We start from the raw sequence: 25686 nt of genomic DNA on the forward strand, positions 1-25686 counted from the left end.
CAATCTGTCATACCTGGCTAGCTGGTCACAGGAGGTTAATAGATTTTCCATATCTCATATTGGCTAAGTCTTTGTCGCCCCCATCACTGTCCCTTTCACCATTCTGGCATATCACTTATGGTTATGTAAAAAATGACTAAATATTAGGACATTCTATTTGGTGACCTGGAAACCGATTGCACAGCATCATAAATGAGCTTGATTTAGTTCCCAATGAACTACATTTTACATTTACATGAGAGCAAAGTATTGATGGTGATGGGGGATGATCAAGCGATTGGATGATTGAAAAGATACGGCTGACTTCATGTAATTCGTTTGCTCAAATACCGGTACCTGTATCATGAGGGCAATGTTAACCAAAACAAAACAGGGCTGATGAAATTCAGTCCTGCTGTCAAAGCGGACTGCAAAAGAAAGCGAGAGGTAAAAATTGATACTCCATGTTCTGCAGTGACACAAACCGTGCAATGGCATTCCTATGAGTAAGAAAGTAAGTGTTGCTTTAGAGGACAGAGAAAATATCAACTATTTATCGACACTATATACCTAAACGGATGGCCAGTGATTGATTTGACATATCTTTGGCCGGCATAGCTGGTACATCAATACATTACGTTAGCAGTGTGTGCTTCCAGCGGTTGGACTGAATGCAACTCGGCTGTGTTCATGTGTTGACAAGCTCATATTTCACAAGAATCAGCACCGGGCTATTCATTTATTTTGTTCCTGCTGGCTTGTGCATTTCAGTGCAAAAAGCGTATGAAGCTATTTCCCATTAAACAATTTTCTTTTGTTGAGATAAGAGATTTAATGAAAGCATCCACGACCTCCTTAAAAGTACTCATTTGTTTTTCTGATTTATTTATCCAATAGGCTGCAATTACAAAATGAGATTTTTGTAACGTGTTGGAGGCTTGATGGGACATATCTAAAGTTGAGGTACTGTACTGAGACCAACTTGCACAACCTTTCCCAGCAACCAGAAGCCAAAAAACACAACTTATGTTCAAGGAGTTTAAAGATTAGTGGGAGGTTCACATAATAGTATGGTGCAAAGAGATTGAGAGTCTTTATCGGTTGTTTGCTGCAAAACCTGCTTCTTGCGGTGAGTGCTGACATTATTAATCTCTGCTGCTATGGTGGAGGCTGTGATATTGTCCCTACTCACAAACACGGGTGAGCGATTATTATTTTGAAAAAGTGTACCATTGTTATGCACAACAATCATCTTCAATAGTTATGATCAAAGCTTACATTCTCTTCACTGCACTATTGACTTTGCAAAAGATTTCATGCAGAACAACAATTTAGAAATGAGACTTTTGCAAAGGTTAGTTTGTCACTAAGTGTTCCTGTTGAGGAAGCAGAGCAGATCGCTGTCTTTTAGAAAGCATGACTGCCACCATTTGGATGACTTGTACAATTGCAGTGACGGCAGCAAACTCAAACATTGGAGCTCAAATGTCATCCTGCAGTCCTTTATTTATTGTCTTGTATTCCTTTCTATTGTTTAAAGCACGGACCACATAACAGATGCTATGAATGGCATATTTCTCAACTGCTAGACCACTTTGCCACTACAAAAGTTTTTTTAATAAGTAAACTCTTGGAGTATGTTGAAGTAGAATTTGTTGTATTATATTGTCTTGTGTCTGAAAAGTTGGTCATATTTGTATCCAATTCTTAAAAAAAGGCTGCACTGTTATCACAGACGACAGAGGCCAAGATACCTTCAAAAATTATCGGGTAAATTAGCTGAATAAGTCTAGGAGTGAGTACCTTTAAACATAAACACATACTATATTTTAAACACAAATCCAAAAAGAATGTTTAAACAAAAGCCACACACACACAAATATGGCATGTTTAAAAACTACATTTACACTGTACATGTGGCAAAATATTTGTGTGCTAATCATTTTTAAATCAATACTAAACGACAGTGCTTCTAAGCAGAATGCATCTTCATCTTGACATTCCATCAAATATAGCCTGAAGTAGTACTGTCATGCAAACGGGTGGACTGGTGACAATGAGAGATGATGTCAAAAGAAGCAGACACATTTTCATCCATGAGAATTTGGTTGGATTTCCCTTCTGTTTAATTAATGGAATGACAAATCCTTCCTGGTACACAGTATTCTTGTGTCAGAGGATGTGTAGCAAAGTTGGCCCTTGCAAGCGGTTGCATGAGATAAATGGAAGGTGATTTAAAATTTGCCTGAGGATTCTCTCTAACACTATTGGGCACTTGCTGTACTGATTCAATATGCAAATATTTCTGAACAATCTCACTGCAATGTGATCTGGCCGGAGTTTTATTTATTTATTTATTTTAAACATTGCCCAAGCCAGTGATTCTCAATTATTTTCAGTTACACCCCGCCTCTTCTTAAGGAAGAAGTAAATATTTTGTGCCCCCCAACTCTGCCGCGACCATAAATAGGATCATTTGTCCATTAAATTGTGACACCTCTGCATAAAATGACATCCTTATTAACATTGACACAAAAAGAAAAAAGTAAGAACTAGAGATCAACTTACAACAAAGAATAACTTGACCAACATTGTTTTTAAATCCCTGCATTTTATTCTGGGCAGCACCAACATAAAAAATAAACAAAATAAAGCATGTTCCCTGGGTCCACGTGCATACATGCCTAAGCCAATTACATTTCACATTTTTAAATTCATTCATCCATCCATTTTCCGATCCACTTTATCATCACAAGGGTCGCGGGGTGGTGGGGGGGCAGTTGACGGGGGACACCGTGAACCAGTTGCCAGCCAATCACAGGGCACACACAGACAAACAACCATCCGCGCTCACACTCACACCTAGAGACAATTTAGTGTTCAATTAACCTGCCATGCATGTTTTTGGAATGTGGGAGGAAACCGGAGTACCCGGAGAAAACCCATGCAGGAAATTGAACCCGGTAACTCTGCACTGTGAGGTCAACACACAAACCACTGGACCACTGGCCCGCCCATTTTCAATTCAATTAATAGATGTATATATGTGAATCAGGTGCTTTTGGGGAATATCCCCACTCCCACCCCATTTTTCAGGCACTAGAAATACATGTAACAGATATCAGAGTGCAGTGATTTTCCAAGTTTGGTTTTGCCAGCTCCCTCAAATGCTGTGTGGAAGAACTTAATGCTTGGGTGGTGTCTTTTTTTTTTAATCCAGCATAGTAGAGTGCATTTCCTAACATTTAAGTACAATACATTTGCAGGAGTTCATCCTTGCTCACGTTGGGTTCAGTTAATCTTTTAATAAGTCAGGAGAATGAGTCCAAACCCGCCTTGAGACAACTTCTCTCATGGGTTGGCGCTCTACACGATAATTGACCAGAATTTGCATTTGATATATTTGATATTATTGATATTTGATTTTATGCTATTTTCAAACATGTATTATATTTTAAAATTACATAACTTTAATGTGTAATATATTTTAATTGAATACTTATTTAAGTACAGTTTTTACATTTCTATATTTCAGCAGAGTGTTCATGTTCAAACAAAAATACTGAACATACATTTTAGGAATAAAACTTTTGCCTCATTTTTGATGAATGCTTCGGCCAACTACGGCTAATGTGTTTTAATTTTGTCAAAATGGTGGTACTTGCAGGGTTATGCATTTTTGTAGGTGGTATTGGGTGTAGAAAGTCTTAAAAACCAATTTAATTGAAATTATTTTTTTATTTGCACAGCATTAAGTATGAGTGCACTACTTTCATCACGGGTCCATCTTTGCCCTAATAGTATCAACTTGTAGAGCTCAGTCAATGAGTGTATTCTTCCAAGACATGTTTCAAATATTATCCCATGACTTTTTTTGTTTATTGTGCACACGTTAAACAAACCATTGTGTGCATAAAGTGCCATGCAATGCACACGTGAAACGATCACATGGAGACTCATACCCCTGCTACACAGAAAACTGAATTTTGTTCAAAGAAAGTTCAGCTATCTGTGCAGCAAACTAAAAATGTAGAGGTGGTTTCCACAGTCCATCTTCATTAGACAGATATGTAGCACATAGACACGAGATAAACAGTAACAGGAATAAGGAAATTCCCCCTCTGCAATCGTACTTCTGTGAAATTAGTACACGTACATATTAACAGAGATGGCGTTTATCATCATTTCAGTTATGGCCAGATCCAATAAAATACCCCAATTTAACAGAAGACAGGTCAGCGTATCAGGAAAAAAAAAGCTACCCAATTGCTTTGGTCTTCTGTACAGTATCTGAGCTCCAGATTAACTTTTGGGGTTTTTTGGGGGTGTTTTTTTGGGTGCACCAGCACAAAAGTTAGATGTACACATATTTTCGTGGGTGGCATTTAACATCACACCTTTACAGGTTCACTTTTTTTTTTATAGTTACCAGTCTTGTTAGGCAATACTGACTGGCAAATGATTAACAATCTGGTCAACCTAAAACACAATAAATATCACAAGACAAAGCTTACTCAAGACTTGCTGGCCCTTAAAGTGCTCCATGTAACAGGAGGTTGTGAGTTTTGAAAGGAGCTGTCAAACTTTTCATCTTATCATCCGCTGCTATTTCCAAATTAATTTTGATAGCCCAGAAACCACCATGATAAACTGTAGTGTTGTTTTTTTGTTTGTTTTTTATGCTGCTCTTGATATGATGTTCGGGCATAGTAATTGGAATATATAATTTAAAGAACAAGCAACTTTAAATTGACAAGTACACTGAATATTGGCATTGAAATGCAGAACAATAAATAAAATATTTGATTTTAAAAATTCTAAATAAACTTAAATAAAAGTCAGTTGGTTAAGAAAAAGTGCAAAGTAACAACATTAATTTGGGAATAGTAACAACAACCAGATGAAAGCAACCTATTTTGGTCGACAAATTTGATTTGGAGTGATGCATCACCGGGCAGGTTGAGAGCCGGGTATTCCAACGAGGTATTCTTTGTTCATGGCGGCTCTTTAAATTAAAAAAAGTTGTTTAGTTAAATGGTTAAATCACAGCCAACCAGCCGAGAACGAAACAAGGTTTGCCAAGCTAAACATAAACTGCTGGTGTGGCTTTGGGTAAAGGGGAGCGAAAGCAAGTTGGTATCGGGTCGTTTCTTGAACATAGCGAGGACAATGGAGTTGAAGGAATTTAATGTGGGCAACTAACTGTAAGGTGAGCGATGGCATATGTTCCAGAGCTAGGATGTGAGGAGAGTGGCAGAAGGAGTGGCAGTAGTTAATTTGCTTGCCAGCTCGACAGGGAACAACAGTTTGATGGAAGACTCCTGACAGGCAGGTGAGGATCTTGTGGAGCTGATGCCAGACAAAGCTGGGTGGTAAATTTCTCAAGATGATGTGTAGACAAAGCCTAGATAGGAATTTGCAGTCGTGGAAGCGAAAGTCCAGTCCAGTTCAGATAAAAAAAATAAAACCAAAATGGAGCAGTCCACCCCAGGAGCCATCTTATCTCTCAAGTCTCACTTACCAGTAAATCAAAATAAATCACTGGTAAAAAAAAATTAATTTGAGAAAAGAAAAAAAAATATTAATTGTGTTTTCTATGCTATTGCTAATTTATTATATTTATTCTACAAATATATTGATAATGCTTTATTTTATCTTGCACTTATATTGAACTGTGTACATTTCTTTTCTGAAACATTTATTTTGTGCAATGAAACACTTTATTTTTTCTTCCCCCCCCCCCCCCCCCACCCCAATTTTGCTGCTGTTGACTGCAAATTTCCCCAGTGTGGGACAAATAAAGGTTATCTTATCTTATCTTATAGAGTGGGAAATACACTACGTCTTTTGGCCCACATGGCTATTTTTACAACGTTTGGTCATCTTCTGAGACAATTGGTGGTTCCCCGAGAGTTTTTTTTTTGCAAATTGGCTTTTGTGACTTCACGCGAGAGGCTTCAAACAATGTAAGACAACTACTTTTTGCACAAAATATATGTCGGAATGCAAGAAATCCCAATCTATGAAATTACTGTGCAGGTAATATTTACATTTTTGAGCATGCATACCAGTAAATCATAGAACCATCGAATATATGAGTACAGAGAGGAAAAAAGAACCTTTCAGGAGCAATTTTGGGACAGTCAAGCTTGTTTTCTATGAATGACACTACCTGATATCTCACCGCAAGTGCTCTGACGCTATCTTATCATCGTCCCAAAGGTTTCCATTATGACATGAATTCCAATTGTACAATGTGTTGACAGAGACACACCCAGATACCAACAACCCCTGGCACGTGCACTCACGTCATGTGACAGATCTAGTGTCTATGTTGTCCCATGTGAATATAGCCAGGAGCTACACTGGGCCCTGTTCAAATGACTTATACTTCATCCATGCTCACATTTAATAGATTTTGTGTTTCTACCATTGAGGATAGCTCTCAAAAAGATGTTTTGGTGTGTTGTATGTCTTGTCAATAAATACAAAATAAAAACTCCAATGTTCAAGTAAACCGTCCAAAGGCTCAGATACGAAATTTGGTCTTGATTCAGTGAGGGTGTGCCGCACGCAGGTAGATACTGGTAGGATGGCTTGGCAGAGTAAATGATAGCCGTATTGATCTCCATTGCTGTTTAATAGCCCTGTCATATCAACTTAGCACCTCAGGAACACTTGCTGTAGAGCTAATCAATAGTGAACTCTGGCACTCAGCAATCGAAATGTGGAAAAAACGAGGATGGAGATAAAGGGTGTATAACAAGGGAACAAAATCAAGTCAGTAAACAAAAATATTTTAGGGGCAATTTACACAACTCTGTTTTCAATTGAACCGGCCCCCCCTAAAATGTATATAATATATTAAATAAAACCTTGCGCTAACTGGACCGCTCATTAGAAAGAAGGTGAGTTCCATAGAGCTAACTATGGGCATGCAGGACTTCCAAGCGTCCCGTGGCTGACTTTAAAAGTTCGTTGCACGACATCTTGCAACCAGGTGGGAACTCTTCAGTGAGGTTCATGGGGAGGACATTGATGCACTCACTGACACCATCACAGACTACATTAACTTCTGTGAGGAGAACACCGTACCCACCAGAACTGTGCGGTGTTTTTCCAACAACAAACCATGAATTAATCCCGACATAAAGGCCCTCCTGAAGGAGAAGAAGAGAGCTTTTATGTCGAGAAACAGTGAGGAGCTGAAGGCCGTGCAGATTCGGCTGAGAAGAAAGATCAGGGAGGGGAAGAAGATATACAGGATGAAATTGGAGGACCAGTTACAGGCCAGGAATGTCACTGGTGTCTGGAGGGGCCTGAAAACCATCTCAGGCCATGACAGTCCAAAGACATTGACTGAGAAGGACAAGGACTGGGCAGATGGACTGAACCGTTTATTCAACCGTTTCGACCAGTCGTCTGTCCCTTCCCCCAACCACCAACTGCAACCACTCTCACTGAGGACTTCTCCTCCCCGTCCTCTTTCGACCAGCTCTCATCTACCCAGTCTGTCACCTGGTTCCTGCCTGTCCGTCACAACAGAGCAGGTGAAGAACCAACTGAGGAAGATGAATGTGAGGAAGGCAGCAGGTCCAGACAAGATCAGTTCCTGGCTCCTCAGGACCTGCTCTGACCAGCTGTGTGACATTGTCCAGCACATGTTCAACCTGAGCCTGAAGCTGGGCAGAGCTCCACAGCTGTGGAAAACTTCGTGCCTGGTCCCGCTGCCCAAGACACCCCACCCTAAGGAGCTGAACAGCTACAGACCCGTGGAACCGACGTTTCACCTGATGAAGACGCTGGAGAGACTTGTCCTCACCCACCTTCTGGTGAGCCCGGCACTGGACCCGCTGCAATTTGCCTATCAGCCTGGCATCGGCGTGGAAGACGCCATTATCTACCTCCTCCACTCAGTGCTGTCACACTTGGAGAGTGAAGGCTGGGAGCACTGTGAGAATCATGTTCTTTGATTTCTCCAGTGCCTTCAACACCATTCAGCCCAACTTACTGGGAGGCAAAGTGCAGAACGCCGGTGTGGACCACCATCTCACAGCATGGATCATAGACTACCTCACAAATCGGCCGCAGTATGTGAGTTTGCAGAGCTGTGAGTCGGACAGGCTTCTCTGCAGCACTGGAGCGCCACAGGGGACTGTTCTGGCTCCATTCCTGTTCATCCTCTACACCTCGGACTTCAGACACGCCACTCCAAACTGCCACCTTCAGAAGTTCTCCGATGACTCTGCGATAGTTGGCCTCATTACAGAGGGGGACGATCGGGAGTACAGGGGACTGACGAAAGACTTTGTGGACTAGTGCCAGCAGAATCTCCTCCAGATCAACCCTAAGAAAACTAAGGAGTTGGTTGTGGATTTCTGCAAGAAACAGTCCTCACCAGCACCGATGAACATCCAGGGTATGGACATAGAGAGGGTGACCTGCAAGTACCTAGGTGTTCTTCTGAACAACAAACTGGACTGGTCTATGAACACGGACACCCTGATTAGGAAAGGACAGAGCCGAGTTTCTTACTCAGGAAACTGAGGTCTTTTGGGGCTCAAGGGTCGCTCCATAAGACTTTCTATAACTCGGTGGTGGCCTCGGCCATCCATTATGGCATTGTCTGCTGGTCAGGCAGCATCTCAGCCCGGGACAGAAAGAGACTGGAGCGATTGGTCAGGAAGGCCAGTTCTGTCCTGGGCTGCTCCCTTGACACTCTGGAGGAGGTGGGCAACAGAAGGATGCTAACTAAGCTAAAAGCTATGATGGACAGTCCCTCCCACCCTCTCTAGCCCGCCCTCACAGCACTTGGTAGCTCCTTCAGCCATAGACTGTTACACCCGCGCTGTAAGAAGGAGAGATACCGACGCTCGTTCCTACCGACTGCTGTCGGGCTGCTGAATAAAAATAACAACAATAATAATAATTAAATGATGTGATGTGGAAAAACAATTGTAAATAGCACTGCTATTTATCCATTTTTTATTTATATTGCACTTCATTGAACGGTGTTTGTTTTTTCTTCTTTCTTATTTCTACCCACATTCTTGCTACTGGAGGCTGGAAATTTCCCCAGTGTCGGACAAATAAAGGATATCTTGATCTTAATCAGCTGAGCAACAGTGACTTGTGTGGTAATTGAGGGCAGGTCAAGTTCGAGACCGTGAGTGAGTGGAAAGAAAAGCTACCAGGTCTAGTCTCATTTTGTAGCAAATAGTCGTAATTTTGTGACGCATCTTGTTCTAGTGTATTTTGTTCATATACCTGTACTGTATGCTGCAGTTTTTGTGTTATAAATAGTTTTAGGACCATGTATATTTGCATTTTATTGCTTGTGTTGTTACACATATTTTCTGAACATACTTGCAGTTCATAAAAGACATGTACCATAGTTGTTTCCCACATAAGGAAATTACGTTAAAAGGAAAGATTGGATAATGCAAATATGATTCATTTCTAGAGAATATTCATTCATTCATCTTCCGAACCGCCTCATCCTCACTAGGGTCGCAGGGGTGCTGGAGCCTATCCCAGCTGTCTTCGGGCAGCAGGCGGGGGACACCCCGAATTGGTAGCCAGCCAATCGCAGGGCACACAGAGACGAACAACCATGCACGCCGTCACTCACACCAAGGGACAATTTTGAGCGTTCAATCAGCCTGCCATGCATGTTTTTGGAATGTGGAAGGAAACCGGAGTACCCGGAGAAAACCCACGCAGGCCTGGGGAGAACATGCAAACTCCACACAGGGAGGCCGGAGCTGGAATTGAACCCAGGACCTCTGCACTGTGAAGTCGATGAGCTAACCACGCGGCTAATCATGCAGTGTTTTTAGTTTCCTGAAATGTGATGGTTTTGGAGATGTGAGGATTCTATCTCAAGTCAGCAATAGTCTGTATGTGACTCAAAGAATAACAATGTTTTTTGTAAAAATAAAAAAATATATAAAAAACAAGTATCATTTTACGTACTGGTACATGTTTTTGCTCCAGTAAATACAACAAAAGCACAACCAATTTTTTGGGGGAAAATTGATAATCAATTAAAATTTTAAAAAGAGGTGAAAATGCATACTTTGTGAATCGTCTCAGCTGACTGAGGTGCCTTCACTTTGCTTTTGTTTGCTTGTCTTATGCCCAGTTGTGCTAAATGGGACGCAGGCTTGAACTCGTAGAGTATTTTTCGGCCTACAAGACATATCACGCTGGCTCCTTGTTCATCTACAGATGACGCTGCATCACGAGCATCTGGGCGTTTGTTATCTTGCTCAAGGACAAGTCCACATAGTCACAGGGGGAGGGAATCGGAGCCACAACTTCTGGGTCTATGACTGGTTCTTTTCCCCCCAGGCGTGGTGGTTTCTTAAAAGTCATACTAGATGTAGAAATAGGGCCAGAGAGGCAATATATATATATATATATATATATATATATATATATATATATATATATATATATATATATATATATATATATTTATTTTTAACGAATGAGACACTTTCAGGTCATCCTGACAGGTTTAACCAGTCTGACAAAAAGTTTAGCTGTAGTCCATGTTGCGTGGTTGATTTCTTGCCATGCAGTGAGCCTTCCATGGTAAATTCAATGCAAGCATGAACCAACTGTAGCCAAATAAATGGAATATGTCGGAAAAAGAAAAATTTGGTGAATCATAAAATTATTTATCTTTAAATTGTGTTCAAACTTATAAGTAATGAACTTTAATCTGATGAAAGTAAAACCCGCATAATTATTACAGCAATTAAATTGTTATACATTGATCCTTGTGGGTGTACCGTTCGAAATATCAGACACATCATGTTTACCTTGCATTTATGAAACCTTGGTTTTGACTAACCTGTTAAGCTTTTCATGCATCCTGTAACCTGATAATATGATAAGATGTCCACTGTAGTAACCGCTGTCCCTAAAAGGGTTCAGAATAATGTTTGCGAGGATCTGTTTGAGTGCTACTGACCGATCACAGGAGCAGGCCACAAGAACGCTGAGCAGGTTGTAGATGATGGTGAAAATGACAGCTGTTATAGTACCACGTGGAATGGAGTAGCTTGGATTCTTGAGGTCACCTTGGGGTCAAATGGGTTTCAATTTGTTCATCAGGTCAGTCTGTATACATATTGTCCATTTATAGTCATGGCCAAAAATGTTGGCACCAAGTGCTGGGTGATGTAAAAGTATATCATGCTTTAACAATTTCATACTGGTCGATATTGATAAATATTCATTTATTGTTTTGTTTTTTTTAGTATTCTAAATTAGGAACCGGGGGAAAAAGGCAGAATTTAGGTCTTTTTATTTTAACCTATGATAGTTAATTTTGTGCATACGTGCAATTTTTCGCTAGTTTTGTGAACAAGGTTATAAAAATAACGGCTCTTGTGCACTCAAAAGCACGCTTTTGTTTTCAAAATTTGCTCTATGTCTCTTAATTTTTTTTTTTCAGTTCAGGATTTCATGCAGTACTAATTTGACTTTCATGTGGAAGACATTCTCAGAAGAAGCCATGCTATAAATAGTAATAACATCTTGCTGTCTATTGTAAAAATATGAATATTTACATTTAGAATTTAACCCAATGCAGTTGCATTTATCATGTATTGTTTTTTGTTTTTTTGTTTTCAACCACAGGGCAAACTGTGTAGATATTGTGTTGAAAACACACTGCAAACTCAAGCACCCCCTCCCCTCCAAAAGAATATGCCACTCAACACGAAGTTGAGGGTGCCGATAATTTTGTCCAGTGCAGTTTTGGAGTTGTGTGTTATGATCAGATTAGGCTAATTTTTCTCCCCTCAACTTTTTTGTGTTGTTTCAATATGTAGAAAGGAAATACATGTGAATCCCAAAAAATGTGCATATGCTCCAGTTTTCTGGGTGAAGCGCTGAATTATCGAAGTGGGTCAAAGTTTTTCGCCACGACTGTACAAAACTTGCAGCTCAAATACCTGACATATTGGACCCCGCCATGATGCCAGTGCAACCATTAAACATCACAGCAAAAACAGTGGCAAAGGTCATCAGATTTCCGGTTGTGTAATCCACAGTGTAGTCGGCTGTGGGAAGAGATAATGGCAGAGGAGTAATTGAAGTTGTTCCTTAAGCTTCCATCTTCAGGATTCACTTTGAAAGGGAGAGAATTGTGAGGTGACAAGGAACCTCAGAGCCTCCTTTGAATTTATGACGACACGACAACATTCGACAGACAAACATTTCACTCACTTGCTATGTAAAACTGAAAACAATCTTTTAGCTTTGGAAATTCACATTCTTAATGACGATTTTGGGATGTTCCAACAGCATCCAAATCACTCAATAAAAAGAGCAGACACAGCTGCTGACGATTGACTACACAAAAAAAAAATCGGATTTGTTACAAGCAGCTAAAAAGTATACAATGGGATTTTCCATATCGGTTTAAACCACTGCAAAATCCCCAGTCTCGATGAGCTCGAGCTGAACCTTTACCACTCTTCGGCATACAAATCATTCATTCAAAATAATGCTGTTCAGATTTTTGGGGTTCAGGGATGATATTTGTACAACCCCTCCCAATAACTACCGTAATCAGTCAACAATTTACTCAGACTGTGTACACATGGATAGAAGTGTTCCTCATCACTGCTTTAAACTAAGGCGTCGATTAACATTATTCATTTGACCACATCAAAGGTGACGGCAGTAGTACATCCTATTTCAGTCTGCCTTACCCCACAGGTTCCCGAGAAGGGTTTCCAACTTGAAGCCGGTAAAGTTCGCCGTGGTGGGGCCCGTTGCATTTCCCATTGGGTTGGAGTCATCGGAACTAGGCAGAATGATGGTGCGAGGACGTACAGCGAAAAAGCTGATGAAGATCGTGCCCAGGACAAACATGACCACTAGGAAGATGAGAAAGGTGGCTTTGGCATAGATGTGAGCACCGACCATGCACACAAGCAAACATAGCAGGGCGATGACTGTGGCGTAAAGCAGAGACCACCAGTAGCCTGCTGGCAGAATCTGGTAGGACGTTGCGGCGAGCGCTCCATCTAAGGCAAGATAAAAAAGAATGCATGAATTAACTGATTAGTAATACACACACAGTACTTGTTAAAATAATACAATCATGGAAACACAAATGTATTATTTCACACAGATGTCCCCGTCGTGTGTTATGTTTTGCATAATAGGTCATCTCTTTGCCATAGAACATGTAGTAGAAGCCAAGAAGAGTAAAGCCAACTTTTTTTTTTTTTTAACTGACAGAATTTGACGAATGGTCATGTTGAAACTTACCCTCTGGCACTCCAAAAGTGGCAACAATAGCTTCGACTAAACCCAGCACATAAAGAGCACAGGCACACACATTAGCCAAGAAGAACATAATTCCGATACTGCCACCAAATTCTGGGCCCAGCGCTCGGCTGATCATATCTGAGGAATTATAAGGAAAGGTAGTTTGGGAAATGGCAAAATCAATTTTAAACGTGTTGCTGTTATTGACAGTGATAAAGGCAAAATTGTATTTTGAACAAATCAAACCCCAATGAAGGTTTTCCCCATGCCCCTGTGGCTAAAGGGAACTGTCGAAGGCTCTTAAACCTGCTGCATACGAGGAGATTGATTAGCTGTGTGACATAAATAAAAATGGACATGCAATTAAGTGACCTGTGTATTGTATAATTCATCGGACAGAAAGTGCAAAAGGATACAATAGGCCCCTCCAGCATCAAGTGCACCGTTGGTGGAGATGGCACATACTGACAGCACAGTCATGCAGATTATGAAGTAGGCCACAATAAACATGCCGATGCCTTGGTACAGTCCAGACTGGCCAACCAAGAAACCTACAGGGGAAAAAAAGCATACCAATTACAACATGTCGAAAGCAATGAGGGCTCATCACTGATTTAACTGAAAGATAATCGAAGAAATGGAATATTGCCTTTATTATGAAAATATCCATTCAGACACAATGCAAAAGTGATACAGTACCCATTTTAATTCATGTAATTAATAATGTAATTCATGTAATTAATAATGTAATCTAATTCAATTTAACGTGGCTATTTATTAGTGTCCAGAAAGATTATTTAACACTCAACCTTCTCTAATCCTCGAACAGGAATCACCAAGACGGAATGATTCTCGAGAAAATACAATTTAAACAATTTCTGCGCATGTCCTTTGTTAGAAACAAAGTACAGTATCTACCAAAACTAAAGCATCCATCGTTTTTGGATCTGCTTTATCATCACAAAGGTTACGGGTGCTGCTGGAGCCTATCCCACCCGTCTTCGGGCAGTAGGCGGGGGACACCCTGAATCGGTTGCCAGCCAATCGCAGGGCACACAGAGACGAACCGTGTTGACCATCCGTGCTCACACTCACACCAAGGGACAATTTTGAGCGTTCAATCAGCCTGCCATGCATGTTTATGGAATGTGGGAGGAAACCGGAGTACCCGGGGAAAACCCACGCAGGCATGAAGAGAACATGCACTGTGAGGTCGACGCACTAACTATTGCATCAGCGGGCCGCCTATATTATTACATGATAGTCCCAAATAATACATCATCATCTTTTTACATCTCCTCAACAAAATTTAATTCTTACAATATTCATGCTTCAAGCAGCTCAAATAAGTTACATGGAGTAGCACTTGATATTGTTTCCTGGATAGTATTGTACAGTCTGCATTAGACTGTTCCAATTGCATGTTTTTTAGTAGTGCAGGTATAATAAGTACGGATGTAGATAATAATAATAATATTAACAATAATAATAAAAAGATACACAGTGGATGGAGCCAAACGAGCCTGACCTCCAAAATCGAAACACTGCATTCTCTAGCTTTCAGTAAAACAATAAACCCATTGTTAATTCCTGTTGAGTCCATGAGCATGTTAGTGCGAGTGAATAGTCTAAAGTCGTACGTCGTAGACAAATGCTACTGTGTAAGTTTGTGCGGGTGTGCGTGCAGGCATGTGTATGCACTCAACAGCAGCTGACATCTCATGAGACTTGGGGGTGGGGGTCGGGGGGGTAGAAAATAACATGGTGGCAGAACTAAGAGACTTGACACAGTCTATCCCCATTTGCAGAGTCTGTCCAGAAATTGAATGAAAGTCAAGCAACAACATGATGTGATGCTTTGTCCGAGGGCTTTATGGATTTTTCCGCTTTTTTAGTCTTTTACAGCAATTATGTGAAATCTACAACTGCATGTCATGTTATTATTTCACACTCACAGTACTTGTTATTGAGTCAGGACACCAGCGCAGCATTCAAGTGAGAAATTTTAATAATACCAGAAGTTCCCAAACAATCACTCTTTTTTTCTTTTTTTTAAATCATATAACCTGACATATCCTTTAATCGGTTTTGCAAGATAGTTTGGGTTGGAAATGAGCAGGATGCCCTTTTTCCATTCTAGTTTTCTTCAGAAAGAACTGATTTTGAAAGCTCCATTTTCTCATTAATATTAAAATACATTCTAGACAGAAATAACTTTTGCTCAGAGTTCTCCTGGATGTTTACTTTGTGATACATAGGCGCATTGTGGCCACCGTCTCTCCATTCTGTTGGCTGCATTGCAATTCAGCAAGCTGACAAATGCAAATAAAATACTTTGTTCATATATTGAGTCGTTTTGGAGTCGCTGGGCTTTCCGTGCATGCCGCCTGTCAAATGTGCCTGCTGACGTGTCAAGTGCTCGCAAACGTCTTTGAAGAATGCAAATTCTGATGACCGAAATGGCACAAGGACTGAAAAAAGATGTTGTGGCATTGGTAGGCAAAATAACAAGCCTAGAGTGTAGCCAAACACTGTATTTTCTAAACAGGCTATTAACAGCACAATAACTCACTATAGTCGCCATTATAGAACTCTTCTCATCCCAACAGTATTTTTACTGAAACACTGCCACCGAGTATACAGTCAAAGAACATAACATACTGTACGTGATTCACCTTTGTGAGACAATTAACATAGCCTTCCATCGGACACTTATTACCGTATTGGCCCGACTATAAGACCATGTTTTTTGCAATGAAATAAGACTGAAAAAGAGGGGGTCGTCTTATATTTGGGGTCTAGACATTATACCCACGACGCTAGATGGCGCCAGATATCATTGAAGCGAACCCCTGTCGCAAAGAAAAAAAATAAAAATAGCGGTAGCACAAAGAAGAAAATGTTGTATAAATGCCCTGGATGGCAGTGAGGATGACGTGCTATGGGAGAAAACAGTCCAGCCAGAGGATGGGAGTGAGGACAGCGACACTGAGCACACCAAGGCATAGGATGTTTGTGAGGAGTAATGTTCTGTCATGACAGATCTCAGCTACTCTCAAGTTTAACCAGTTTGCATTATTTTTTTTGCAATGTTTTTCCTTATTCTTATATTTGTTTCAAGACTACAGTTACAGTTAGACTCCACTGTGATGGTTAATGCAGTTATTGCAATTTTGTTGATTTATCACAATAGATTGGTTTATTTACATTTCAAAAACCAGAAGCCATTCATTTACAAATGTGATTGCACTTCAGTTTACAAACTGTATTTAAATGTTTAGATATTAGGATTTGAATGAGGCAAAATAACATGCTTTTTCTCTCAAATATATAAACAATTATAATCATTTGTTTCAGATGTACCGTAATTATTTTCTGTATAAAAATAAATTTGGTGTTCAAAAAGTATTTTTTTCAAACTTGAGTCTTGAAAAAGAGGGGGCCGTCTTATATTCGGACCAATAAAGTATTTATTTTCCCAAGCCACGCAGAGCCGCAACATAAGGATGAAAGCGCCGCATGCGGCTCCGGAGCCACGGGTTGCCGACCCCGGCCCATGACTGATCGCCAGCTAATTGCAAAGTACATATAGACAAACCCTGCGATTGGCTGGCAACCAGTTCAGGGTGTTCTCCGCCTACTGCCTGAAGACAGCTCGGATATGCTCCAGCACCCCCCGCGACCCTTGTGAGGATAAAGCGGATCAGAAAATGGATGGATGGATAAAGACAAACCATTCACAACACACGTGACAATTTAGGGTATACATTTCATTAGCCTAACATCCACGAAAAGCTGGACTAGCAGGAGAAAATTCATGCAAGGATGGGGAGAACGTGAAAACTCCACATAGCAAGGCCAGAGCTGAAATTTACACCTTGAACTGTAGAACTGTGAGACAGACGTGCAATAGACTGCCCATATTTCCACGTAAAGTATTAAATATGGCACAGTGAGAAAGTGGTTAGCACGTCTGCCTCACCGTTCTGAGGTTGCAGGTTTGAATCAAGGGCCCTCCTTTACGAAGTTCTCATGTTCTCTCGATGCATGTGTAAGTTTTCTCTGAGTACTGAGGATAAGCTACAGAAAATGAATGGTTGGATGGATAGGTGAAAAGATAAGGTCATGTCTAATATAAAATCACACACACCCTCTATGTTACTGTCATGCTCTGTCTTTGTTTTGTTTTGTTTTTCAGCACCGGCCGGAGTGGAGGGCTTGCCTCTTCAGTGGTGCACCTGTTTCTCGTTCCCCATCAATGCCTTGCCTTGTATTTAAGGACTGTCAAGTGTCAAATCTCTGTTGGATTATTGACCTTGCTGGCTGTCATGCTCAAGAGATATTTTCTAGACCTTGGATTCACGCTAAAAGTCACTCCTTTTCCAACAGTATCTTGTTTTAGAAGTATTTTGGTTTTCCAATTATTCTTGTCTGATTTAAGTTGTGTGTGTTCAGTCGGGCCTTTGCCATTTTGTTTTGTGTATTTTAGCAAGACAAATTTACCTTGCCGTTTGCAAGCACTTTATGTTTATGTTGGGTTTGCCTGGCTCTTTGTCACGAACGATTTCTCTTGATACTTTGTCGGTTCTTCGTTTTTCTATAAATACAGTATATATTTTTTTTTCATAGTTTGTCTGAATCCGCGTTTGTGGGATCCGCACACCATCTGGTTAGTTTCTGAACCTTGTCAGCTATAATGTGAAAAAAATTTAACCATTTACAGGGGGTGGAAAAAAAAATTAAGATTTCAATCAGAACATTTCAATTTGCTGAACCCATTTGTTACATTTTAAAATTGATTCTGATTCGTTGCATCCTTGAATTATACCACACCCCATGTCTTGAGATTCGTCACGAATCATCTTTTATGAGATGTATGACTGACATCAATCGGTTTGACATTGCTGATGATTTGTTGTTTCTTTGTATTAAATCAACTTAGATAGTTTGGGCTTTGGAGATATTTTAGATGTTGTACATATGAATAAACACCACAAAAGCTACAGCCATAACCATATCAAATCGACTGAATCGTTCCATAGAATCTGATCATACTCCATCTATCGAGAATCGTATCAAATCGTGTTTTACGAAGACAGGCACAAACCTACGAGTTTCCATGCTAAACCACATAGTGCGTGCGTGCAGTAACAGGAACCGACTCGTAACAGGAAGAACAGGTGTAATGTTGATATTTAGTTCCCATCCATCTCCTCCATATGCTTTGTGAACACCGTTCATTTACGGTATGTTAAATAAATAAATAGATAAATAAATAATCTCGAGGATCAAGCGGTTAGGAAGATGAATGAATGAGAAAGAAAACTGCATTGAGCATGAATAAACCTATTTTACGTGGTTAACTCGCAACTATTGGCATCTTATAACGTTTGGGTGGACATCTATCTCACTAAAACGTTTTAATGAAATACAAAACAAAGAGTCAAGATTCAAAATAGTACAGATAAACTTCATATACAGCAGAGCGTGCGCATTAGAAGTAATAACATTGCTTTACTGGACACTTGCATCACGACTCACCGATTCTCAGAAATACAACCACGCTGAACATTGACAGCAAGGTTGGAATAACCACACCGAAGAAAGTGGACAGTTTCTTTGGTTGACTCGAGTGAGAGACCCGGTGGCGGGGAATGACCGGGTGCTCCTCCGGCACCTGCCCGGTCGGAGGTGCCCGCAGCTCGGATTCATTGACGCTGGTGGAGAGGCGATAGTGGAGGAGAGGGGTCCGCTCTGACATCTTGAAACTCGACTACTCTCACAAATCTCACTTTTTTTTTAATTTCCTTATGTATATCCTGCTTATTGTTTTTGATGAATAGCACGTCTATAAACTTTAGATCATGAAAGTTAATCAGTGGCATGTCCTGGTCGGTGACTCGAAAAAATATTTCGTGGCTAACATTGCAACACCAGAAATAGGTGTTTGATATGGGCGAAAAATTGTAATGGGTGCAAGGCTGAGCGAACGTTCCAAAAAGTTTAAAAGTTGGGTAGACATCCGTTAGAGGTTCCCATGTTGATTCATTTGTCTGCAAATCCGCTTTTGAGCTATCATGTGATGAACCAGCAGCGGGCTACACTATTTGCATGCAGTTCCGGCTTTGCTCTTCAAATTAAAGTGAATAACTACTCCTGGGTAAACTAAAATCATATACTGTACATATATTCCATTCTGACCAGTCACAACAATTCTTTGCATTTTGCGAAGAAGTAGTAAACATTGCTACTGGAGCACTAACATGTTTTGTTTGAATATATGCGCGCCTTCAATAACTACCCCTAACTTTCCCTGAATGCAGAACACTGTAGCCATGGCTGGACTGACCATCTGATCTTGAGGGCAGATGTTTTTAGTTTTTTTATTTTGTCTATGCTAAAATAATAAGAATTTTCTGTATTGGTTAGTTTGTGTCTCATACTGGACAATCAAGATTGTAATTTGATTCCTGTGAAGGTTAGCTCCTGTTTGTAATTTCTGTTGTCATTTGTCCACCACTTTGATTTACTTTATGGTAGTCACTTTGAATTTATACCTATGTCGGTAACATATGCAGCGTGTGAGAATCAGACCAGAAAGGGTGACGTGCACGTAAAGGAGGGTAGTCGCTGAACTGTGCCCACTGCTTGTCCCAACTTGATACACCCATGAGTTTACTGATGTCATTTTCTGACACCTCTCTCAACATCGTATTCCACATGTTAAAGTGCTCCCTTTGCTCATTAAATGATGTGATACCACTCTTCCTGAGACTGTGTTGAGGCTCCGAGGGATGACGGCGTGCTGTCAAGACATTCTCTGGAAGGACATATGTTCCCTTACTGCAGACAGCCCCAGAGTTAGCCGGAAATCTAAACTTATCATCAATTATTGTTGCCAGACAATTAATAATCAGCAACTCTTTGGGGTTGTGAATTACAAGATTACACCAGGCACAAATAATATTCTAAGTATCTTGTGAATTGATATTGTCATGCCAATACCAAATTCACTCACCATGTCAAAAATGTCCACTTTTTCACCACCAACAAATGAACTTTGAATATGTGCAATTCATATGTTTGCTTGTAGGAGTGTGCGAATAGCCAACTGAATGCTGTACAGGAGTTGCTGATGGTGTAGTGGTACATTTGCCTGACTGGTGTGCAAGCAGTGTGGGATCAGTTCCCACTCAGTGACGATGGGGATGTGGCTGTGATTGGTTGTTTGTCTCTGTATGTTCCCTGTGACTGGCTGGAGACCAGTTAAGGATGGAGTCTGCCTTCGGCCCAAAGTCAGCTGCGAGAGGCTCCAGCAACTCCTCGCAACCCCGTTCAGGATAAACAGTGTTGAAGATGGATGCTGTATATATCCCACTGGCTGGCCTCTTTAGTGTAACTTAGGGAGAAAACAACGGTATTGCTTATTAAATAGACAAGAACATGAGCGCACACGCATTTTATTTACGCAAGAGATCTTTCTAACACATAATCTTTTGTGGCTGTGTTTCTCTATGGCAGGGCTGTCAAACTCATTTTTGTCGGGGGCCACTTTGGAGTTACATCTTCCCTCGCAGGGCCGTTAAGACCGTGAAACCAACGAAATGTTTATTCATCACATCGTATTATTACCACAAAAAAAAAATGATGGCACACTAGTGTTGAAATCAGACAAGTATTTGTTCAATTATTGCTCAAGTGAGTATTAACAGGGTAACAAAATTATTGCACAATGTCACCGTTTCATTTATTTCATATGCCAATTTGAGATTCCGGTACAGATTTAAGAAAGGATCATGAAAGTAGACAGACGGTTTGCGACACATAAAATGACATCGCGGGCCAGATCTGGCCCCCGGGCCTTGACTTTGACACCAGTGCTCTATGGCAAGGGCTGTTTCCGTAGCAACACCAAGCAGTAAGTGCCTTTTCAAAGTCTGGGGTATTGTCACGACCACCCCCTTTTACTCTTTTATCAGCTATCCACCCATTCTACATCATGCAGCCACAACAGTCATTTGGAACACAATGCAGTTAGCGCAACATGCGGTTTGTGTCTTTATATCCTCCGGGCTGTCGCTGTACTTTTGGTCTTTTAGCGAAAAGTGAATTTTGTCATTTTTACTTCGGCGGGATATCTCTCAAAACCACAGCATCTGCATCTAGGTGGATGTCTTCTTAACAAAAGAATGAGGAGTTGTTCACCGAAGCCTGAGGCCTTGCCTTCTGAAGAGCATACCGTAATTGGATAAAGACAGTCACACTTTCACACAGTAAATGGAAATATTGTTGTGTTTTTAACAGTAATGTTTTTTATTCATTAATTCAAAGTAAGCTCAGATGACAAACATGAGGAGTGAGCAAAAAATTCTGTTGACATAAGAAGAAATGAGGCCGTCTTAAAAGATGGCAAAGCATTTGCTTAAGCTCAGAAATGTCACAAATGAACTTTTGTTCGAGACAAAAGAAACATAGACAGTGGGGATAGCAAGTATGATGAGGGATTTCAAGAGTTCTCCAAATGTCAAATGAGTTCTTCAATATTTGTGACAGAGATAATGACCATATTTGAATCCTGCCATATTCTACTATGTGTATTTATTGTATGAAAACGGAAGAAGGGAAGAGGTCAGGTCAGTCTCCCCACTGCTCAGTGTTGTTGCCATTATGTTTGCATGATGTGGAGCTGCCATGTAGGACGTGGTCAACTGCTCTATCCTGTCTCCCAAAATATCCCACTCTCAAGTCCGGATGTGTACGAAGCGAGGTAGCATTTGAACCACACCAACCATCAGTAAGAGCTTTCATGAATTAATTGAAGCATGTGTTATTCACTGTCCAAATTTCTTCCATTGTGATATTCAGTGGCTGCGTATGAAGAGACAGCACAATGTGAGTAGATTCGTGTAAGCGTCTCATTTTGTGAAATACAATGCAAGCGCTTCCTCAGAAAGCATCACTGACCACACACGATTTGATTGACTGATGGGTTAGTTCACACGAAGTTTTTTGTTATAACATGCATCGAGACACAGGGCACTTTTCTGAATGGAATAGTGTTAAGACTACTTCTTACTGTCACTTGAATTTCTGAAGTTGAATGCCCCTGAAGTTTTTTGTGTCCAGTTGTTATTAAAATGCCTTTGAAATAGCACAAAACATGAACAGGCTTCAAATCAACTTCTTTTAACAATTGTGTGACAGTTGAGAAAAGAGATGAACATTTGACTAATTCATTTTGCCCCACTCACTTAAAGACACAACATGTCTTTATGTGGGCTCCCAAAATTTTATTTTATTTATTTTATTTTTTTACTGTCGGTGTGAATATGTTCATGATTGCCTTGCGACCAGCCCAGGGCGTACCTCTCAACTGGGAGAGGGTCCATCTTACCTGGCTGTGACCCTAATGAGGGGAAGTGGTTGAGAAAACAGATGGTTGGGCGGATGTTTTTGATGTTTGGAAACTGGTGCTATTAAATCCAGGTGACAGTGCTAGCAGTTTCAAGACATCACCATCTGAGGGCAATGTAGTACTACAGGAGTAGGTGATGGAGCAGTCTGTTTATGGTAAGGCTGACTTCAGACTTGATCTGTCTGTGAACTGTCGGCATGTTTTATTGTCCATCCATCCATCCATTTTCTGATACGCTTTAGCCTCACTAGGGTCGTGGGGGGTGCTGGAGCCTATCCCAGGCGTCTTTGGGCAGTAGGTGGGGGACACCCTGAACCGGTTGCCAGCCAATCGCAGGGCACACAGAGATGAACCACAATCCACGCTCACACTCACACCTCGGGACAATTTCGTGTGTTCAATTAGCCTGCCATGCAAGTTTTTGGAATGTGGGAGGAAGAAAACCCAGGCAGGATCGGGGAGAACATGCAAACTCCACACTGGGAGGCCGGAGCTGGAATTGAACCCGGTACCTGTGTCCTCTGAAGTCGACTTGCAAACCACTGGCCCACCGGGCTGTTATATTGTCACAACGATATAATACATAGCAGTATGTATTCTCCATTTTTTTTTCGGTTTACATTTTGCTCTACCTCGGGACCTGATTAGATTTCACCCAAACTGGCATTTGAACCTATTATTCATGCAAAAAAAGCCTAAATTCTTACTTTTTTGCCTAGTTTATCCACTTGTTTAAGATCATTAAACACGTAAATCCCAGACAAAGGTAGCTCATGTAAATTTCTAAATGGTGATTCTATTTATTAAACTGAGGACAAATATTCACCGCTACCTGGCTATTTGTAAAAAAGTACTTTCCCCCTAAACCCAATAAATGTTTCGGCGACACACAGCAGCAGTAATTGAAATCAAGCTTTTTCTATAACTGGCAATAATGAGTCTTTCACATCTCTGTGAAGATATTTTGGCCCAGTCTTCTTGCTGAATTGTGTTAAATTAGCATCACCAGTGGCTTTTCGAATATAGAACAGCCCTTTCAAGGTCATCCAACAATATTGGAGTCAGATGGAGGTACAGAATTTGACTTGGTCACTCCAAAACCTTAATTTAATTTTTTAAAAACATTTAAGTGGGGTTATTATAGTTTTGGATTTTTCATTCTCGTTTAGTTTTCATTTCATTTTGACTGTTTTTCTTCAATATCAGTTAGTTTTAATTAGTTTGTAGAATAGATTTGCAATTTTTTTAACTACCGTAGTTTTACAATTTGAGAAAATGCTTAATTTCAGTTTAGCTTTTACTCATTTTAGTTTTTTTGTAAAATGATGTATTTGTCAGGTGCGAGATTACTTTTTAAAAGATCACCATAAGTGTTGCTTATCAAAAATTAGAACAAAGAAATATTGACTTACGAACAATATATGTATAACACAACAGACCACTTAATCGTAAGTGAAACAAGGCCAAAAAAAGTGCAATCCTTGAATGCTGCTACTGCAGTGAAAAAGCTGGTGAACAGCACAAAATACTGTAAACACTGCTAAACCTGCAGCGATTATCAAGTCTACGCACCCCTGTTTAAATGGAAGATTTTTGTGACAAAAAAATGCGACCGCGATAAATCATTTCAAAATTGACTCAACTATATATTGTGTGTGGGCACAGAGCATGTTGTCTTTTCGTCAGGATTTGTTCAAGATCACAAAGATGTTCACCAACAATTTTAATGGTCTCAAACATTTTTTCTTGTCTCAAAGAAATTTTGAACTTAATCCAAATTTTATGGCAATAAGAACAACTGTTTGCAACCATTAAAACTGTATGGGAATGTCTGCCGAATGTCCTTGCAACTATTTGCAACACTGATCGAACGCTGACAATAAAAACAAACATGAGTTACATGGACACACACTTACAAACCTTTGCACCTCAGTGAGATACGGGCTTTAGGGATGTCACAAAAGTTTGAATCCAAAAATCGTTTTTTGATTTAAAAGATGCGAATGCACTGAATTGAACGGAATCAAGTCATTCCACTTTTAAGTATATCGAGATACGTATCGAAATGTGTTTTATTGCAGAGCTATATCTTAGAAGTAAATGGCACATTTACAGGATTGGCAAATTCATTTTAATGTCCGTAAAATGACAACAAATAGGCGTTGCATTATACAACTCAGACTGAGACGTACCATATTGAATCAAATTCTAATCCCACAGAGTTGAGCCAAATTAGATGGTTCCATTTTCAAATTGAACAGTTCTTGAATTCTTTCACACCCCATATATCAAAAAGCATAGCCCATCATCTTTTGTGGAGCGAGACACACCCACATCTACAAATGGATGAATTTTTTTTCCCAGTCCCTTCCTTGGTGTCCTTAGTTGTCATGAACACTGATCTTAACTGAAGCGAGGGACATGACCTATTCTTTAGTTGTTATCCTGGGGTCCTTTCAGACCTGCTGGATGAGTTGCCTCTGTCCTCTTGGGGTCATTTGTGATGGCTGGATGTTAGTCTGTATTCCATGTTTTCTCCATTTGTGAATAATGGCTTTCACCGGAGTTTACTGGAGACTGGAGTCCTAAAGCACATTTTGTGTGCCATTGCTCCAAAATACAACCCTGCATTGCTGCAAAGTTCATGACTTTGTGGCCTATTTTGACTCAGTCTGGTTATATTTACCGGTACCGGACAAAGAGGTGGTGATTAATGATTGGCGGTAGAACAACAACATTAATCATCACATGTACTGTATGGGAGCATACGCAGATTGGGCGCTGATGCTCAAGCATGAGCAATTTTGCTTATGTCCATCCCAACTTCTCCCAACCGTTCTGGGACCAGGAAAGTGTTCGATGTTTGTTTTTGTGTTTTGTTTTGTCACATGGTGCTTGTTGTTACATCGTGCGGACCTGATGTGGATTGTTATCATCATTTCTTTGGCCATAACATTCGTCAAAGTAGAAGAATCTGTGCTTGGTGGTTGCGCCTT

At 40.4% G+C, this 25686-nt stretch overlaps 1 protein-coding gene across 1 annotated transcript in view; it reads right to left on the reverse strand.

The window, feature by feature from the left end:
* zgc:153039 (uncharacterized protein LOC767698 homolog) overlaps positions 1-19447 on the reverse strand; it is a 61489-nt gene extending 42042 nt beyond the window's left edge. The window contains exons 1-6 of the mRNA XM_052078863.1: positions 18817-19447; positions 13692-13826; positions 13276-13413; positions 12711-13028; positions 11949-12056; positions 10961-11069 (exon numbers count right to left, since the gene is read on the reverse strand). Of these exons, the coding sequence (XP_051934823.1) occupies positions 10961-11069; positions 11949-12056; positions 12711-13028; positions 13276-13413; positions 13692-13826; positions 18817-19036 (1028 nt within the window). The 5' untranslated portion in view covers positions 19037-19447. The remainder of the gene's footprint in view (positions 1-10960; positions 11070-11948; positions 12057-12710; positions 13029-13275; positions 13414-13691; positions 13827-18816) is intronic.
* Positions 19448-25686: the final 6239 nt, after the last annotated feature.

This window comes from Hippocampus zosterae, chromosome 10 (assembly GCF_025434085.1).
Source record: "Hippocampus zosterae strain Florida chromosome 10, ASM2543408v3, whole genome shotgun sequence".
Lineage (NCBI taxonomy): Eukaryota > Metazoa > Chordata > Actinopteri > Syngnathiformes > Syngnathidae > Hippocampus > Hippocampus zosterae.